This window comes from Vespa mandarinia, chromosome 17 (assembly GCF_050613455.1).
Source record: "Vespa mandarinia isolate Hongniang chromosome 17, ASM5061345v1, whole genome shotgun sequence".
Lineage (NCBI taxonomy): Eukaryota > Metazoa > Arthropoda > Insecta > Hymenoptera > Vespidae > Vespa > Vespa mandarinia.
In genome coordinates, this window is record NC_140826.1 from 4,379,136 (window position 1) to 4,400,438 (window position 21,303).

Genomic DNA, 21,303 nt, shown 5'->3' on the forward strand with positions numbered 1-21,303 from the left:
GCATGGAAGAAGCATGGAAATAAAAAGAATATCTTTTCGAGTAAATGATATAACGTTATTCCTATCACAATGGTCCATTGTTCATTTTTCGATTTCATTAAAATATATCTTTCATTTAATCATGCCGTTTACTTCTTTAGTTTAGTCTAATAAAGATTTTGTTTCTTTTTTATTTTTTATCATATCCATCTTTTCAAAATTAGCTATTGATTAGTTAAAACGATCTTATCGAATCGAGAAGCGATCGACGTGTTCGAATGCACGCGTTAAGTCTCTCGAGAAGTTCTACTTGAAGCGACGTACGTACGTGTATCTGCTGTACGTGCGTTTGTGTGTATTCTTTGGGAAAAAAAAAGAAAAAAAAAAAAAGAAAAAAAAAAAAAAACAGAAAAGAAAAAAAAGAAAAAACCAAAAAAAGAAAAGGAAAGGAAAAAAGGTTTCCACATCCCTCCCGTCGCGAGGGATTCGCAGTTGCGAATTCCGAGGAGACGATGCCACGGGCGCGGAAATCGTGGTGGCCTCGACCGCGGGCGTGAATGCGTGCACCAAGAAATCCCATGGGTATCAGTATAATAAAACCATTAGAGTGATCCTCGTGCGTGCATCCAAACCGTATAAATATCCGGCAGAATCCCTCGCGCCGTTTCCAACTTCTGTGTAATGTTAAACTTGCGATAAATCCGAAGTATCGTCGAATGGAATAATTTAGTCCTATGGGAAGTCAAACCCGTTATGTTTCGATGGACAATAGTTTTCTTTTGGAGATACGCGAAGTGCGCGGACCCCTATGGCGCTGTCGCTCGTATTACGTGCGATATATTTTTTTCTCTCTCTCTCTTTCTCCCGTACTCCTCTTCTTTCTCTCTCACTCTAACTCTCGAGGTTTTCATTATTTTATGTGCATTCATCACGAAAACAATAACTCCGTTGACCTTTCTTTTTTTTTTTGTGCGCATGTTTTTTTTTCTTTTTCATTTCGATCTCGATCGAGTCGGACTTCGTATCTCCTCGTCTACCTCACGTTCCCTCTTTCTCTCTCTCTCTATCTTCCCTCAGCAAATATTTCGCTTCTGCTCTTTTCTCTCTCTCTCTCTCTCTCTCGCTCTCTTCCATCGAGATTTCGGAGATTCAGTAAAGCTCACGCCTGGATTATCGATACCTATATGGTCGTTCGAAACGATACACGCGCGCTTCTAATGCGTAAAATATTCATCAGATATTTTATGGATAACAAAGGAAAAAAAGAGAAGAAAAGAAAAAAAAAAGAAGTCAGAACGATCGTAAAAAGGAAAAAGAATAAACGTCGAATGATACTTTAAGGAGATCATGAAATCCAAGTCGAGGGATTAACGTCGATAGAGATTAGGTGAATGTGTTGGGAGAATGGTGGGCAACAGTGGGTGGTTAGGGGGCGATGATAGTGGTGAATCGTTTAGGTCCTAAGCAAAGGCTGACTTGGCAGAAGGATCTCGGTTGTCCGGGCCATAAACGGCCGCATAATTACCGTATTAAGCGCACGCTCGACGTTACGTCAGCGACGAACGTTTGCCACTATCGGTTGCGTCCCAGACTCTCACACGCACGCTCGCATACATACACACACACACACACTATATATATATATATATATACATATATATATATATATCTCTAGCCCTTCCATTCGCTCCGATAGCCATGAATTCGCATATACCTACCTACGTTGCGCCAGAAATCCGGCTGGGTCGATCGAGTGTATCGACGCTTCTATCGCGTGACTAATTAACGCAGCAGATCTGGTGGAATCGTCGAATTAGGATATATGTCACGTCCGATTCTAACACCACAATGAAGCGCGTATATCCAGTAATTCTTAATAAATCGAACAAAAATAATGATGATTTTGATCTGTACGAATGGGACTTTCAAAGAATCAACAAGTATCGGCCACAACAACGCAGGTTGCTGAATTTAGAACTTTCATTCGTGACAGACAATGTTCGGAAAAGGTTCGATGTCTATGTATACGGACTACACATTCTCATACATACTTCGCACTCTCTTCAATTCCCTCCACTCTCCTCTCCCTTCTATCCCCACACCACACGCTCAAAGTACTTACTCGCGAATAGCGATATATCACATGGTGCGGCAGCACCCTGACGTTTCCTGTCACTAGCTTAACCGAGTACCACTCGGATTAAGTGTTCGCCTTCGCGAACGAGGTGCACTCTTCGCGTGGTCAATAACCGAACTCCTCGAAAAAGAGAGTGAAAGAGAGAGGGACAGAGGAAAAAAAGAATGGAAAAAAAAAAGAAGAAGGGAAGCCCCGCCATCGAACAACGGGACTCGTCGAGAATCTCTTCGACATTTACGTCCAACTCGGACGGGAACGTCTACTGGCTTTCCACGTAAACTTTTCTAAAGGACAACGACGACGACGACGACGACGACGACGTCGTCATAAACGACGATAAATCAACGAGAATCGATCGTTTCGGATAAATTTGACGAATAAAAAAAAACTTTCATTAGAAACGTCTCTTAAAAATTACAAAGAGTATTTTAATACGCTTCGACGATACATTATGTTAAATACGATAAATCTTTGCCACTATGAATTTGTTGAATACGTAATTACGAGATGCTGAGTCTACGTCGAATATCTTCATTGCTAGACAGTAAACCGCTTCTTCCTTATTTACGTTGTTAGTAACATTATCTCCCAAGCTTACCCTTTATCTCTCTCCTCCGCTCCTCCCTCTCTCTCTCTCTCTCTCTCTCTCTCAACTCAAGCAATGAAACGCTCGAGAATATGTTTCCCAGAGTATGGACCTTCGTCTGGCACTCGGTCGGGCTTGAAACCACCTTGAATGAATCGCCTAACTCTCCAATCCGTCAGAGAATTAACTGGAATATATACATGCCCGTTTCTTCATCCCCCTTGGATATTATCTTCGCGAAGATTAGAGACTCGTTGGATTGCCAGGTGAAAAGATGGATGCATTTTTGACTGTTGTTAACTTTCTTAGCGGAAGAAGAATAAAAAGGGTAAGTCTATGGTGGTTAGGACTATGACCTTTAATTAAACGTTAAATTTCCAAGCAGAAAGGTAGAAAAAGATAAAGAGAGAGAGAGAGAGAAAGAGAAAGACGAGTTGGAAGCCAGCAAACGGGCAGGTGAAGCGATTAATAAACATTCTTTAGGGCGTTTTCCTCTCTATCTCCATCTCTCTTTCCCTCACGCTCGATCTCGGTCTACCTCGAGCACGCGGCGCTCGTTTGATTTATGCCGGCTCATAGGAATGCTAATTAAATCATTATTAAAATCGCTCACGGAACTCCGAGCGTCGAATTACTCCGCGCGTAAGAGCACGCTTCAGAGAGAATCGCGAACGTTTTGATAGAAAGGCTCCGGTGCTTGCCTTTTTGACGAGGGCTATAAATGCAAATACAACAAAAATATATATATATATATATACACATATATATATATATATAAAATTCTTCTAAATTTACACGCGATATCAACGAAATAGTTCGAATTTCGCAGGATACGTTCTCTTTGCAAAATTTTCCAAGATAAGAACGATTAGGATAAATTCGTGCGGATGATGGGAAAGAAAACAGAGAGAGGGAGGAAAAAGCGAGCAGGCACGTTCGTTATCTTGCCGCGAAACATTAATAATAAAAGTTTCCACTCTCATTGTCTCCTCGAACGGGGTGGTAAACGAACGATCGCACTGTGGGACAAGTATGTGTGTGTATATGTGTGTGTGTGTGTGTGTGTGTGCGAGAGAGAGAGAGAGAGAGAGAGAGGAGGTGGAGCAAAGCGACGAGTAAAGCAAAGGGACGCGAGCAGCGCGACGTTTTGTCTTTGTCATGAATGGCCCCTTATCTTTCGCGAGTCCATCATCACGAGAAGAGAAAGAGAGAGAGAGAGAGAAAGAGAAAGAGAGAGGGAGAGAGAGCGAAAGAGAGAGAAAGAGAGAGAGCGAGAGAGAGAGAGAGAGAGAGAGAAAGCGACGGACGGGTTTCCACGTTTTGTCCCCCCGTATACACAGTGTGTCCTGTTACTACTGCTGCTATACTCTGCTAGGAACTGTCTGCGAATTGTAAGGAGACAGGAAGCGCCCGGGACGACGGGCATCGAACGTCTGGACGCTTCACTTCTGTTTGGAAATATTTCGAAACATCGATCAGACGCGAAACGAGGGTCGAGAGAGTATGCGATTCTCTGTTTCCATTTTCCATTATCCTTTTTTCCTCGCTTTTACGCACGAAATCTCTTTGTACGTATCCTTTTTGTTTCCTTTTCGGGAAATTCGTCGTTTCTTTATATATATATATATATATAAAAGGAAACAAAAAAAAAGAAAGAAAAATAAAAAAAAAGATTCGAAGAAACGCAGAAAATCAAAAAGAGTTGTTGCTTCGATCCGCAAGCGTTGGCGTGATCTATGAACAAACGAGAGAAACCTAGATCCATCCTCAGGTACATTGGCTCGACCGCAAGTTCCCTTCGGTGCCCTTTCGGTTTCTACGAAGGGACGTGATGTAAATCAGTCCGATGTGGTCAGCAGCCCGCACATTAAGTTCCTTCGGCCAACTCTAGATAGTTCTCTCAGGAAAGGAACGATCCGTGAATGACCTCGTCTCGGTTGCTTTGCACAATCTTAATGGATCGTCCTTAGACTTTGATGTTCATTTGCCTTTTGTAAGAGAATATCCTATCTCTTGATATAGAAGATATCGAGCTTAGAAAAGAGACACGCGATAAATCGATCGTTCGAATTTCCATCGGATTTCAGAGTCTCGTAGTTTATCACGGATCGTCGAATGTAGAAGATGAGAGAGAGAGAGAGAGAATGTGGTTCGATCGATCGTTAACTCGCCGGTACTGCGCTGCCAGGGACACTTACAAATTAGCCAATCAAGTTCTAATCCCAGCACGATTTACCCCAATCAGCCCGTATCCTGCCGCAAATACTTTAATCCATCCATTAATCCTGCAAGATAAAAGTTTCCGAAGTAGTTACGACCCCTTTGTCGTCGTACCTAGCACGAATCTACGAATGTTTTCCCTGATTTTTCTTCCTTTCTTCTTTTTTATTTCCCTTTTTTGTTTTCTTCCTTATCAAAAACAAAAGAAGAGAAAGTGTTCTTGGTATATAGTGAGAGGATTGATTTAGGAGGACAGTAGAGGTGTATTTACGGATTGAAATCGAAAAGAGATGGAGCAGGAAAAAAGGGTGTTCTCAGAGAGATACGAGGGCGTTAGGCGGATAGGTGCTAGCGTCACTTAAATTTATGCTTGGCATCGTCGGTGCCCTCGCCCGGGCAATATTTTTTTTGTTTTTTTTTTTGTTTTTTTTTTTTCCTTTTTTTTGCAACTCTCCCAGCAAAGCCCCGAGCCAGCAACAAGGACGATGGTAGCAGGACGTCCTCTTCCTTCTCTGGCTCTCATCCTCTCTCCCACGATGGCCGTATACAGAACGCTGGACAAACAACAATAAATACATTTTGCCAGGCCGGGTGGTAAAGCCGGTCCGGGGGTGGAACTTCCATGCGAGCACGTACGGGCATAGCTTAACGTAATCTGACTGCGCACCACCCCATTTCAACCACGAGACCCTCCGCCACACTACCAACGAACTCCCACCTACTGCAGTAGCCAGCTACTCTCTACAAGGAGAGGAACAACGACGTCGACGACGACGACGACGACAACGACGACTAAGCCAGATAGCGTTCCCTTTAAAAGAGAGAGAGAGAGAGAGAGAGAGAGAGAAAAGGGACGGAGGAAGTCGAGGGTGAAGTGACCCCAGTGTGGCATCGCCACCTGACGAAAGAATTCCACGACCTGACTAGAATTTCATTAACCCTCCGTGCCTACCAACGAACGAAGAGAAGAGAAAGAAAGTACAGGGCAGCTCGCGTTTATCGGCGCGAAAGAACTCGTTAAACTCGGTCTCTCCTTCATCGTCGTTATTACTCTTTCTCACTCGCATTTTTAAATGGACATTTACCTTTATCCCTATTTTTGACGAATTTCTCTTTAGGAAGAAACTAAATGAAACGTTGTTGCATTTTATGCGTTCTAATGCGCACGCGCGCGCGAGAGAGAGAGAGAGAAAAAGAAAAGAAGAAAAAGCTCAGCAAAACCTTTCGTTCAGGTATCGCTCGAACGTTTTCTTCGTCCTCTTTGTCACCCGGAGAAAGAGAGAATGAGACAGATAGAGAATAGAAGCGTGAGTTTTAAGCGTTCGGCTCGTTCGGAATGCTAATGCGCGATTACAGCGGGCCGTGCTCGTAATACGTGGAGAACTTTTTGTGCGGCTCACGTGTGGCCCGAGGGCGCTTAAAACATCCCTTAAATTACCCCCATTAGCAAGGGTTGAATACCGGGTAAACGAGGATTTCACTGGTGCTGTTACGCGAGATTTATTCCGTGGGAAATATTCCTTTCGCCCGTTAAATTACGCGCTCTTCTCTCTCTCTCTCTATCTATCTATCTCTCTCTTCCTCTTTCTCTCTCTCACCTACGTGCTGCTTCCGTTGCTGTTGCTGCTGCTGCTGCTGGTGGTGCTGCTAGTACGGCTACTGCCACTACTTGCCGTTACTGCACGGCATTTCGAACGCACCTCGTAAGCCGATTTGCCAAAGTATCAAGGAGAAAACGTAAATCTTCGCGCTCTACGGTATACAACAAACGAGGCTTAACCGAGATGCAGGTAGAACATCGATTTATGAGAGAGCTTCGATGATTATTCCGAATACGAGAGGAGCAAAATGATCATCATTTGAAATTTTCTTTATCCTAATCATGCACGTTCTCGCGAACGATAATATTATATAAACGAAGTAAAAACGTGAGAATCTCTATATCAAAACTTTCCAAAGACGAACGTTTGTCCTCGGAAACTGCATCGAGGACTATTGTCACAGTTTCGAATCGTTCTTGTCTTCGAGGTCGAAATGACCTAAGGATAAGGTCGTTATCTCCTTAATTTTTCCAAAGTGTTCCTTAATTTTTCCATAGTGCTATTTGCACGGATAAAAGAGAGAAGGAGGAGGAGGAGGAGGAGGAGGAGGAGGAAGCTGCTGGCTTAGAGGATTCGAGAGACGCGATTTACAAAATTTAAACAGTCCCTTGGGATAAGACGAGCAAAATAATTTGCGGGCCACCCCGCGGCAAAGCTACACCACCGGTCCACCCCTTACTCCATACTCCGTTGCCTTCCTTCTCTCCCGCTCTCTCTCTCTCTCTCTCTCTTTCTCTTTCTCCTCAGCATCCGGGAAAGGTTACGTCCTTCCTGCGGGATAAAACAAAACAACCAGCCGAGTATATTAATGCTTGGCTTAATGTGGCCCGCCTAATTAATGGACCGACTCACCGGACTCGCTCTCTCTCCGAAAGTAAGAGAAACGACGCTGTATTGCAGCAGCGTTGTTGAAGACAAAAGGGGCTGGCTAGCTCGTTCGTTCGTTCGTTCGTTCGTTCGTTCGTTCGTTCGCTAGCAAGCTCGTACTCTCTGCAGAAAACTTTTCACGGAGATTCGCTCGATGTAAACGCGATAACGTGCGTTCTCATGACGCGGGGGATGCTCGAGGGAAAGCGCGCGGGGGTGGTCGATACGATGGTGGAAGAAGGAGAAGGAGAAGAAGGAGAGAGAGAGAGAGAGGGATAGGAAGAGGTGGTACTCCTCGTTCGACGATCTCGTGGGTGGCACCGAGAGGCTGTCGCGAATGCAGCAAGGGCGGAGCCTTGAGAACTGCATCGAGACTGCCCAGCCAAGTCGATAACGGACCAGCCAACTCCTTTCCTACTTTCTTTCTACTTTTTACAACAATACGGTCGTATTATTTATTCTTTTCGTTCACTTGTACTTAACGTGTACGTATAATTATGCAAAAGAAATCTCAAAGAAAATTAATAAGAATTATTTGATAATTTTCAACCTCATAATATTTTCTCTAGGTAAAATGAAACTTGAGTAGAGCGATATTATTTATACTTACACTATCAATTCTTTTAACAAAACTGAACGTTTTAACAGCCTTCTAAGTTGTTCCTCGAAGTGACAGCTTTATTCCCATGAGCGTAAGAGAAAATTTGACAAAGGAAAACGCATCAACCTGACACAAGGGGAAGTGATGGAGACGGAGGGAGAGAGGGAGCGCGCGCGAGAGAGAGAGAGAGAGAGAGAGAGAGAGAGAGAGGGATAGGGCAAAGAGGCAGCTCTTAGGCCGCCTTTTCAAGCAGGGCCGGCTTACAACAGCCGAGTTAGCGGTTGTCGAACGTGTAGCGGATAATCGAATTATCGTCGCTTTGAAGATCACCGTCCGTGGATGATCCAATCACGTACCTGACGAACGGATCGCCAACGATGCGAGCTACTTTCGAAAGGAACGTCTCTCGTTATGAACTCGCTGTCTCTCCCTCTCCCTCTCTCTCTCTCTCTCTCACTCTCTTTACGTTCCAACGAACCATTCCGCCTCTGCTCCGTTGACTTTTTGACCACGTTAAATAGTACACATACGTAGTTCTGCCTTTTTTCGCAGTAGCCACGGATAAATGGCAATTAGAAAATTCGATGTACATACTCGTAAATGCCTGTGACTCGCAGCCTGATGAAATTATCAAATATGATTTTGCGAACGGAGAACACGAAGATAAAGTAATTACTCGGAAACGCATGAATGTCCTTATCAGTAAGGTACCTTAATTAAGAGAAGAATAATCTTACAAGAGGTATCATCTTCTTTCTCTCTCTCTCTCTCTCTCTCTCTCTCTCTGTTAAAGTACTTTATCCTCTGTCGTGGAAAAAAAAAGAAAAAGAAAAAGAAAAAAGAGGGAGAGAGGTGTATAGGTGTTTTGTTTCGTACTCGAAGAATTAACTCCGTCGCGTTCCGTTCGTCTTTTCTGCGTTTCTCTCACTCCCTTTCTCTCTCTCTCTCTCTCTCTCTCTCTCTCTCTCTCTCTCTCTCTCTCTCTTTTACTAGTTCACATTCTCACCCTCGTAAGGGGGTTCGAACTTCCGGCACGGCAACGTTTGAAACAAAGCTTTGAGGGAGCCACAACAATGCCCGGTTTTTCAAGCCCTCCTCAGTGGTACTTTCGCCATAGAGAGGAAAGGGAGTAGGAGACGTGTGCCTTCACGCAAATTGCAGAACAAAGTGGAAATCGACTGGCCACGCAGGGTCGTCGAAGGTTTCCGAGGTCTTCGTTGGAATCCAGGTCGGAGTCCGCAGGAATTTCCGTTTTGGAATGCCGGCATATGTAATTCAACTTACTTCCGTTTTCCTTGATACTACAAACGAGTCATTCAAAGCAAATCCTACGATAACACGTTTGCAACTATATCGAGCATGCGATCTTATCCCGCCGCTAGGATTGTCGTCAAGAATTTTTCCTTTTTTTTTTTTGTTCTTCTTTTCTTCTTTCCTCTTTCGTGAGACGGGCGAACGGGCGAAAAAATATTAATTTTCTATCGTAACAAACATACTCGATAATTCTAGTCGTTCTATCCTATTTTAATTCAATGAATAATCCTTCTACGATGTGGCAACGAATTAACCTTCGAATTATTTTTATTGAAACGATCGCGTGTAGAAAGCGTAAAAGTAGAACCACGGCTAATTCAAGACGGACCACCAACCGTGGAGAAAATTCCCGCGTAAACGTAATTCCGCGATAAGATAGAATTCCTCGTGGACTGACTCGCATGGATTTAACGGTGAAACATTCGTCACGCAATTATTATGTGGGGAAACTTTGTGCGCGAGCGGATTTAATAGTTTGCATAATTTAGCCACCCTACGCTGGTTAGTTATTCCATTAATCATTACCCTCCTCTTTCATAGGTGGTAGGGCTTGCACGCTTACGAATAATAATTATTGTACTATTATTTATAACGAACTCAATTTATCGGTAGCCGGTATAGAAGGAGGTGGGGGAGTTGAGAGTGGGGGGAGTAAAGCGTATAATCGATTCAACTCGATTAATTAACTCGCCTCGTTGTGATTCTCGTAACCGAAGTTGCTCTCGTTTCAACGATAATGGAACAACGGTAATCCAAACGCGTTGTCGGCACAATTCGCGACTGACGGTTCTACGTTTTAATGCGCTAAAACACGTTTCCCCTATTAAATTTCGTGAGATTAATCCTGCGATCAAATTTAGAAATATCCTTTTATTAGATTAATTGTTAAGAAATCTTTGATAAATTGGCGAATTTTCCATTCACATAGATGTATATATATATATATATATATATATATATATATATATATATATTATTACACATTTATATTTGTATATATAAGTACTTAGATAAGAATCGTCGAGTCAACGAAATAAGACGAAATACCGAACTCTCGACCTTTACAATTAAACCGATCAAAGGATTCCTCGTAAGTATTAATATTTGTCTCTGAAGTCGCGACCGCATGGAAGATATTAACAACGTCCTCGTGATATTGTGTCCAGGCTATAACTGGGGGAAATAGGACATATTGAAACCGCACAAACTTTGCTCATAGCGAGTTACTCGTAAATATAATACCGGGTGCCTCAGATCGGATCCATTTCCTTAGAAACATCCTTTATAGATATTGTCTCGTTCCAAATCAAAATTCTTATGGAAAAAGAAAAAGATAGATAAAAAAGAAAAGAACAAAAGAAAAACTAGGATTAAAAAGAAAAGCGAATAATTTGCGAAACGAGGAAGGAACGTTTGTCGAAGAAACCGGAGAACAATGTCTTACTCGAAAATACAGGGAGATGTTCGTTCGTTCGATCGTTCGTTATATGGTTCGAGAACTGGTGACGCTTAAGCACGGAATAAGTGGAGGGAGGGTCAAACTAATTCGATTCTAAACTCTGACCGCATCGTGAGAGAAAGAGAGAGAGAGAGAGAGAGAGCCCACCCACGCTCGGACACAGATGGTACCAAACCGCGCGGTTAAATTCTCGAGCCGTAACTCTAATTACTCATAGACAAGCCGACGCGTTCTAGTGCCAGATGCCGGTGAAACTTGTTAAAAGGGACGCAAGTGTACATACGATTATTCGTTCGTTCGTTCGTTCGTTCGTTCGTTCGTTCGTTCGTTCGTTCGATCGATCGTCAAACGCCGAGGATTATGATCCTTTTTCGTTTCTTTATTTTCAGTCGATTAGATCTCCGACGGGGAATCGGAGATAAAAAGATGATGATGGACGTGAGCAAGAATGAACCAAGTAGTAAAAACGGGGCGACTCAGCAAGAATGTGCTGGTTGTGGCAAGACTATCACGGAAAGGTGAGTGTCTTTGATAATTTAAAAACGTGACGTATAAAATAAGAAGATTAAAAATTAAATTTACCGGTAATACTTTTGTCGTCGTTATTATTTCAGGTATTTATTGAAAGCCTTGGACTTGTATTGGCACGAAGACTGTTTGAAATGTGGTTGCTGCGATTGCAGACTAGGAGAGGTCGGTTCTACGCTTTATACAAAGGCCAATTTAATTCTCTGCAAAAGAGATTACTTGAGGTGAGTCTTCTTATCGTTGGGGAAAAAAAATAAGAGTCAATGCGAGGAATGAAAAAAGATATGGAGGGATGATGCGCAAGGGAGGGATGGGAGGACAAGGAAAAGAGGAGCCGAATAGCCAGAGGAGGCAAAACAAATCGAATTTTACAGATGAGTTTTCCCTTATTGAATACATCCACATTCTCGTCTAAACAAGCGAAGCAAATAAAGCGGGTTGAGATTACCCGAGCTCCCGAGGGAAAGCAGGCAGGTGCCCGTAGCGTCTGCCTATCGAAACACCATTCGTGTCCTTTATTAATGGGCCAATATTTGAAGACTACGTAGTACTCGTCGTCGATGGCCCCATGAGCTTTTATTGCCACTCGTTACGATCGAGGGTACGATTTTTCTTCGGGATCTTATTCCATGCGTCGGTGTCAAAATTAATATTTTCTTTGTCCCTCGTCGACGTGCGCGAATCGTACACGATTGAAAATAATTCTTCTTCATTTTCCTTTTTTTCTCTTTTTTCTCTGTCCAGGCTCTTTGGAAACACCGGCTACTGTGCGGCATGTAACAAAGTCATACCAGCGTTCGAGATGGTAATGAGAGCAAGAACTAACGTCTATCATCTGGAATGTTTTTCCTGTCAAGAATGCGATCACAAGTAAGAGATAAAGGAATTTTTCAACGACGAACACGTTCGTTCCTTCATCGAGTGGAACCAAAGTAGCTAGATAGTAGCTAATGAAAGATTCACGCGCACAAGGAAGAAAACGTCTCTTTCCTCGTGGCAGCTCATCCGTATAACAATTTAATTCGAGTCGGCCCAACTCGCGTTTGAAGGGGCGCGGGCTGCCACCACCTTCTCTCCTCTCCTCTTCACTCTTCCAAAACTTCTCCCAGCACTTTGCAACACTTCGCTTACTTATTCACAACAAGCGAGTTAAGCCGAAAGTTCTTCGTGCCGAGACTTACGTCTTTGGAACACACCTCCACCTCGTATCTGCCGACTGAAGATAATCGGGATGAAAGTCAGAAGTCTGTAACTCTAACCACCAACATCCCTCCTGGTTGTCTATGTGATGATGGTATTTGCTAGTGAAAAAATTTCGATTCTTTCGTCTTTCTTATATATTTCTTTTAAAGATAGTAAAAAGAAAAGAAAAAAAAAAAATAGAAAGAAAAGAATAAATTTTCGAGAGATATTAATTGCGGGTAACATCAGCGATCTTCCCCCAATGGAAAACTCGAGAGTGACGACTCCGTCTCTCTCTCTCTCTCTCTCTCTCTCTCTTTCTCTGTGTGTGTCTTTGTCTCTTTCTCATACCCTTCACAGTCAGGAGAGGAGAATAATTGACGCGATAGTATACGCCTGTTACCGTAGGAAGAGCCGAGACATTTGGCGAAAGGAAAGTCAGAGTTTCGAACTATGCGAGCGACGTGTGGGTGCCTCGAGGTGCACGTCAGATGCAAATCAACTCGACTAATTTCTCGGAAAACTCGCGAGTTCAGTGGCGAGAGGGTGTACGATGAGAATGCTCTCGACGTTTGGCGAGAAAGATGGGGAGGAGAGAAAGGGGAGATAGTACATACACACACACACACACACAGAAAGAAAGAGAGAGAGAGAGAGAGAGAGAGAGAAGGGAGGGATAAGTCAAGGCGAAAAACTTACAATGTGATACGATAAAAGAATCTAAAGTAATATCAATATCTAACTCGAAATCTATCGGTCGACTATTGTATCGACGCAACTATTATAGATAAAAGTAAAACCCGATAATGTTCGGCATGGGGCAACGTAAATCGTTAGCATATTTTGAAAGGTAGGACGTAACGACACTCCATCGTATAATCATCGTATTACTCTCTCAATATCCGCTTTACGGTTTATTAGATATTATGCAATTAGCTATTGCTCCTGTCGAAATATACGAATGGCGTGGCTCGTTATTGTGTTAGCCGACTGATTAATTAAACGGCTTTAATTGTTCGATAATGTTTCGTGACTCGTGAGGAACGATTTGAAAACGTGCCATTATGAAAAATAAATATTAATAAAAATCGAAAGAGTGAGAAATGTAAAAATTATTGAAGAAATAAGTTGATAGATAAGTGTATAGGTAGATATAAAAGAAAAAAAAGAAGTAGAAGCTCGATTATATTATCGAACGACGTCGTCGTTCGTTTAATGAAATTACTTTGAAATGTTCGCGAGAGAGAGAGAGAGAGAAAGCTAGAAAAGTGACTAGCGAGAGAGATCGAGTGACAGGGGTTGGATGATATTTCGTGCCTCAAATGTCAAACTACGGCATTTCCTTGACCTTTCATTTCATAACGTTCGACCTAAATAGGGAACTAAGTGGTAGATTTTTTTTTCTCTTAAAACATTAACGAGATTCATATAAAGTCTGGATAAAATCGAAACTATGACAAACTTAGAAGGAAATTTAACTACGTACGACGTATGTACTTAGGTTTTAAGTTAACGTTTCAAATCGAAACGATCTAAAATACAAAGCGTAATAAAAGCATAGCTCAGTAGAAAAAGAAAAGAAAGTTCGGCTTGGTTTTTACGATCGAAAGGAAAAATTTCAGACCGGAGGGGCGAACTATTTCCTTTACCCTCTTTTTAAAAAAAAAAAAAAACACTTTCATTATTTATAACTTGCGAGATGTGTTAAGCTTTCGAAGAAAATAGAAAGTACAAAAGTGGCAATGGATTTCTCGGTAAGACTCGAGTCTCGTAGTAGGACGCGAGTATCGAGCGAGTGCGATCATGCCTCGGAGATACGTCGAAAGTATACTTTCTTTCGTGGCCGATGGTAACGTGCAACCCTTAAGGCAAAGGATTGGTAAGGGGGGCTCCGAAGACGGCGGGTTGACCGTGTACGTAAAAGCGGAAACGGATGTGGCCGTTGGGTCACGCGATCTACACGAACCGAGCATAAAACACCTGAGTTGTTTAATCATACGCTCCTGAGGCAAGTCGTATACCGTAAACTCTTAAGGGTGCCCACTACCACCACCGCCATCCCCTTAGACCCTTAACACCATCCTCTCTCTCTCTCTCTCTCTCTCTCTCTCTCTCTCTCTCTATTTCTTCCCTCCTCTGTTGTTTCTCTTTCTGTCACTTTGTTTCTCTCCTTCCTTCTCGTTTAAGCTATTCGATAAACGAGCACCGTTTATCCATTAACGAGCATGCATGCCGTGCTACGTAACGACTTTGATGACGTCGACGTCGAGTGATCTTGCTGTCTCCCTCTCTCTCTCTTTCTCTCCCCCTTTTTTATCGTGGCTCAATTTTCGGCTAATATTTCGGAGCCGCGAAAAAAGAGAGTCGGCGCGCTTAACACCCGTCTCGCGAACGTCGAGCTTTTAAAGCGGATGTCGTGGTTCGTCGACGAGCCCTACTGATTTATCGTCGACCGTTTTGAACTATCGATTTTTCAAAAGCACACGCCGACAACGTGTATAAATCCAAACTGGGTGTGTACGCCGAATAACGAAAAAAAATATTATATGTATATATGTATAAATGTATAGGCATATATATATATAAAAAAAAAAAAAAAAAAAAAAAAAAAAGAAAGAAAAAAAAGGAAAAAAAAATAAAAGAACAGAGAGAAAAAAGAGAGAAAGAAAAGAAGAAGAATTTGACACGGAATTTCTGTTGTAAACAATTTGGAGACTATAGCAGCGAGCAATTCTCCGCTCATTAAATTAGTAATTATCAAGTAAAAAAAAAAAAGGCTCGATTGTTTCGTTGGCTGAAAACAAACAACGACGCCTCGTCATTCGAATCTCTCTCTCTCTCTCTCTCTCTGGTTTGAGCTTCCTACCTCTTTCATAGGCACCTTACGATCTTACCCAAGAAGTTCGAAAGCTCTCCTTTGTTTATGAAAGTACGCTTCGGCTATTGTCGAGCGAGCTTTCGTCCTTCCCTTCGAAACAGGCAAACCATTGTTCGTGCTTATACTAAATTTTGGCATTACGAGTCAGCCGGCTTAATTGTTATTGTTCCGCGGAGCTTATCGAACGGCATGCTCTGCTATATTCCCACGCGAATCATCGCCCGGCATCGTAATTACTAGAAAATCATTCGACTTGCCTTACGCGTAGAACGAGCCGAACGGAACCGAACCGAGCCGAGCCGAGCCACGCGAATGCGCCTGTTTAATATTGAATTCTCTTAACGAGCCGAGTAAACGCGATAGTTCGAGAATAAGGGAAAAGAAACAAAACAAAACAAGAAAGAAAGAAAAAAAAAAAAAAAGAAAGAAAAGAAAAAGAAACGACGAGAAGAAAATAAAGAGAGAAAAAAATAGGTTAATTTTATATTTCGCGATAATAATTTGCTTATTGAAATATTCCAAAAACGCGGTCAGAGAATGAATATTCGTAATATGAGCACGAGTCACGGACTTGGGCGATATATGATATATTAACAACGCGTTACTTTATGATAATGCTCGTGAATGTTTAAATATACGTCAAACAACATTGATCGAATGTCGGCCGATTAATATTCAGTTAAAATACTCGCCGTTATAGCTGCCTACCGTTACGCGTTCAATTAAACCTAGACACCGTTTACATTTTCATCATTAAAATATGTACGGTGCTTTTAACACTACAGAATGTTATCCGATAATAATAATAATAATAATAATAATAATAATAATAATAATAATAATAATAATAATAATAATAATAATAATAATAATAATAATAATAATAATAATAATAATAATAATAATAATAGTAATCATCATTATTATTATTGTTATTACTATTATTATCATCATTATTTGCGAGTAGGTTCCATCTATGAAATCTTCAAGCTCGAGTATACCCTTTGGATAGATCGCAAGGACACACCGAGAGAAAGAGAGAGAGAGAGAAAGAGAGAGGGCGCAGCCATTTTGTTTCCGGTGTCCCGGGAGCACTTCCGGTCAACGTCACGCACTCCCGCGCGCGTCGCCTGTTACCTCCGAGCTTCTGAGATCTCCTTTCACGATTATATTCAAATTAAATGCGGCAGTCCGACCGGTAATATACTGCCACCAATTTAGTTACGATCCCTAGGAGGGTGGTTCACTTTACTTCGTAGGTAAGACCTGCGATCGACGGTCCTCATCTCGCGAATTCCACGATCTCCCAACAAGAACGTACAACAATTTCGCACGTTTCTTAGCCTGTTAATTGCGTTAACAGGTACGGAATACGAGCACATGTTTTATTATAAAAATCGATTAACAACACGTTTCTTCATCTCCTCATAAATTCCTCTCGATCATTCAAAATCTAATGCAATGATTTCTACGAAACAGTCGATTATCGTAAGAACGAACGACGATAAAAAGTAATATATCCTCATCTCGAGTTTCGCAGCACACGCGTCACGTAAGAACAAAAGGAAGAAAGAAGAAAAGAACGTAATCGGCGGTAAACTCGTAAACGGCGATAAATTCGTGGCCGGCGCAACAAGGAATTCATTTCCGGTTGTCGGTGCAGGACTCTGTCGGCTCGCGTATCGCGTTCAAGCGCCGCTGCATCCGAACAGTAGGGGTTTCAGTTGCACCATTTTCAATGGTGATAATCCGACGGTAGGGTGAAGAGGAAAGCCGAAGGGCGGGAGGGAAGAGGAGGCTTCGTTGCACGATCCGAAGCTGCTTTGTCACCGGATAGCCTAGACTCGCATTGCCGGCTCCGATGGCGATAGACCTGCCAGCAGCAACCATCCCTCCCTCCTATCCTTCTCGCCGTCTCTCTCTCTCTTCCTCTCTCTCTCTCTCTGACACTCTCCTCACCCTTTTCCTCTTGCGTTTCGACGAGGCCAACCCCTTTCCTCTATGTTCAACGCACGATCCTGTTGCCTCTCTCTATGTATACAGAGACCCTGCTGTAGTACTAACGATATGCGTATCCTAGTACTCCCTCCCCTTTCTAACCCCTTCTTCTCAACGATATCCGAAGACTATCGCTTCAACGAGAGCTTTAACATTCCGTTTATAAACGTAAAGCACAGCGTCCGATTACTTTACTCTCACGATTGACACACCTTTGTCAATAATATGATGGTATAGAGTCAGAAAGGGAGAAAGTGAGAGAGAAAGATGATATTATCACGCTCGTATACATCTGCGATACTTTGTTTTTCCTAATGAATTTAACACAAGATGTGATAGAAACTTAATTGATCGGTTCAAAAAGACAGAGAGAGAGAGAGAGAGAGAGAGATGATCTTATTATATACACTTGTGATCAATATAAACAAGGTAATTACATCTATCAGTTTTAAAATTCATCTTGATTTATTCTTAAATACTAGCGACAAGTTTTTTTCCTTTCTCTCTCTCTCTCTCTCTCTTTTTTCTTCTTTTTTTACGATCACCCTTAAATCGTTCGAACAGCTGAATAAAATAAATTTTAGCTCGGATCGTTAAACGTTACACCAGTGAAATGGGAACATACATACGTAGTAGTCGTAGGATCGCGTAACTCGGCTACTCTTTGTCGCTGCTAAAATGGAGCTCGTGCTTTGCGACTGCTTTAGCCTGCGAACGAACGCGGTAACGCGAACCAAAAACCGTTCGAGTTTCATCGAACCCGAGAACTGACACAAATTGAACATTGCGGTCAAGTGGCAACAGGTTCGGTAAAGGGTGCACGTACGTACGGCACGAAGGTGGCCGATAAAAGCCCAGCTTACATAGGCGAATGCGTGCGACCGAAAACGATACGAAATTATTTTTTCTGTTTTTTTTTTTTTTTTTTTTTTTTTTCCTTTTTTCTTTTCTTTTTTTTCCCCAAAATGTAACCCCATTCCTCTCCCTCTCTAATAAAAGAATCGATAAAAGTCACGATGAAAATTTATATTTCCATACGTCGTTCGGATTACTCGCTTTTAAAATCGATTCTTAATTATTCTAATTCAACGTTGTTAAACCCATAATACGATAGTTCGATCTATTTTAATTCTTCGTCGTTCAATTTGTTTTCAACCGGCAATCTACTTGTCAATTAAATCCTTAACGAATCATGATAATATTTTATTCCAGGGGAAAAAAGAAGAACGTCATACTATACGTCGAATCCACATTCGATCTATAGTTATCGAAAAAAATTGATAAAAAAGAAAGAAAAAAAAAAGGAGAAAATCAAGCGAAACGATCGATCTATAACTCGCAAGAATTTATTTATTTTCGATTATAAACATCACTTTGAAGTTTTCGTGCTTGAACGCGTTTAGAGAGAAAGGGAAAGAGAAAAAAGGAGAGGGAGAAAGAGAGAAAGAGAACTCCCCTCGACTTGAACGAGCAACTCTCAACGTAGTATAAATTTCTATCTATCATTAATTGTTTCGACCGCACTTGAAAATGATGTATAAATTTTCATCCGTCCGGTACTTGATGATAACGGAGGGAAGAAGATGCTCTCCCAGGCACTCGATTTTCGCTTCACCGATCGCGCACACATACACCATACGCCGTTTCGAGCTCGAGCACTTTTCGGGGGATAAATGAAAATTCGCGCTCGAACGATTCGCGATACGCATCTCGTATCTACACATGTATGTATCTATGTATGTATATGTCAAAATGCATAGAAACGCGTAACACTTATGAATATTCATGGGACAAGCAATCGCAAACTTATCATTCTTTCATTCGTTAAAAATTTCCAATAAATAAATTCTGTCGATGAATGTAGAAAATTGTTTTCGAAACAAAGAAATTCACTCGACGATTTTTCTATGTGTTAATTTATTTATTCTCTCTCTCTCTCTCTATTTCTCTCTTTTTGTTACTCTCTTCTTTAAAAATCGTTTCGTCGTCGAATTTCCAAAGAAATTTGCAATCTCAAAAAAATCCGCGGAAAGAAATGGAAGTTTACAAAAGCAAAGGTTTACGCTGCAGCCGGTGTACGTTGTTAGCCACCGGTGCTTTTGGCGCTGACAATACCGCAATGCACAGGTTGCCCTAATAAAACTATGATCGCCGGATAAAACAGTGCAGTGCATGCTGGTAATTAGCGGTATACATAAATCATTGGCTATGTTGCACGTAAACGCGTAGCTCTATATAATATATATATATATATATATATATATATATATATATATATATGTGTATATATATTCGTGCACGAGGATGAAAACGTGCTGGGCCATTTAGTTTGGTAGCTTGCTATACACCCTTCGTACTTCCTGCCTATCCTAGCGCACAACCCTTCCTGTCCTAAAATATACTATTGATAAAAAGAATGGACAACGCAAAAAATAGAGTTTTACTTGGAAAAGAATACATTCCCCCGCCCAATGCAACCACATAAACTTTCATCATTTATCCTAGATCAATCGTTGCACGTATTCTTGTACGCCTAAATAAAAAAAGGAAGAAAGCAAGAAAGGAAGGAAGGAGAAGGGAGGGGGGAAAAAGAAGAATAAGAAGAAAAAGAAACAAAGCAAAGCAAAAAGAAAGAAAGTAAAAAAAAAAAAGAAAGAAAGAAAAACATCGATCTGATTCTAGGTATAAATATCTCGTCGAGCATTAATCTTCAAGCTAATTCGTTTCTCAGAACTCTGGACGTATCTATCTGGACGGGTGATTAAGCGTTGGCTCTCTCGGAGAGACGTGTATAAAAAAGTGTAGCTGTCGTAAATAGGAAAGCTGCGATAGGAGCGAACGTCGGAATTAATTCATGACCGGTACGCAGCATTAGCAAAGGCAGCCTCGTCGTCCTCGTCCTCATTCTCTTCGTCGTCGTCCTTCGTTCGTCGTCGTCGTCGTCGTCGTCGTCGTCGTCGTCGTCGTCGTCGTCGTCGTCGTCGACGTCGACATCGCCATCGCTTAGATATAAGCCTTGGATTTTTGAAGCGCCCTCATGCAAAGTGATGGCTTAATCTCCGGTTTAGGGCCCTTGCTAGAGAATAGACGCGTCTAAGCCTCGTACGGCTTAAACATGGCTTTAAACTCTTAGAGTAGAGAGGCCAGGGCCCGTATACGTCTTTCCTGACGTTGAATTTCCTTCGCAGTTTTATCGTCGCGCTTTCGACTACCACGAGGAAGGAAGAAAGAGGAAGAGTTAGAAGAGAGATGGAAGATCGATAAGTGTTAACGAAACTAACTAGATTTTAGTTGGCGATTGTACATGCGTGCTGTACACTGATATTTTCATTTTCCTTCGTTTCCTTTTTTAGAAAATACAAGCGGCGCACATTTGACGCCGTAATATGATTATCAGATCGACCTTTTTTTCTTTTTTCTTTTTTCTTTTTCTATCGCGAAGAGTTATTGGTTGAAAATACAAGTGTTAAAAAAGAAAAAAAAAAGAAAAAAAAAAAAAAAAAAAAAAAAAGTACTCGGAACGATCATCCTCGGTTATCCTATGAGACCTACAACAAAGGTACGATAGAATAATTAGCGAAACATCAAATTCCGTTAAACGCACGGAATTAATCGAGCAAATACGAAATTAGCTGAAGCGGCTGCGTTGGCTGGTCCGATGCATGCGAGAAAGGGAAATAGATAGACAGGGAGCGAGGAAGAGAGAGATAGAGAAAGAGAGAAATGGTAGGAGCCCACTCGAAAACGCGCTGAAACGTATGCGCGTGCATGCACGAACACCGGGTATAAGCGCACGCTTTCGCGTTCGCCGACGTTGTTCGTTCTAGCGACGATAAAACGATACCGAAATTGCCGCGCAGCGTGGCTCCTGCAAATATCGTTATAGAAAGCAACACGATTTCCCGCGGGCTATTCGCTGCCCTCCTAGATTTACTATTACGATCATTATCGTG

General features: G+C 41.9%; 1 protein-coding gene across 4 annotated transcripts in view; it reads left to right on the top strand.

Annotated features, from left to right (window-relative positions):
- LOC118443541 (LIM domain only protein 3) overlaps nt 1–21,303 on the top strand; it is a 73,976-nt gene that overhangs the window by 33,108 nt on the left and 19,565 nt on the right. For 3 of the 4 annotated variants that reach the window (XM_035870700.2, XM_035870702.2, XM_085662136.1), the window contains exons 2-4: nt 11,154–11,282; nt 11,379–11,516; nt 12,037–12,162. In XM_035870700.2, coding sequence (XP_035726593.1) covers nt 11,191–11,282; nt 11,379–11,516; nt 12,037–12,162 — 356 coding nt within the window. In that variant the 5' untranslated portion in view covers nt 11,154–11,190. Of the gene's footprint in view, nt 1–9,130; nt 9,262–11,153; nt 11,283–11,378; nt 11,517–12,036; nt 12,163–21,303 lie in introns of those variants that run through there. The other variant, XM_035870703.2, reaches the window with a different exon arrangement.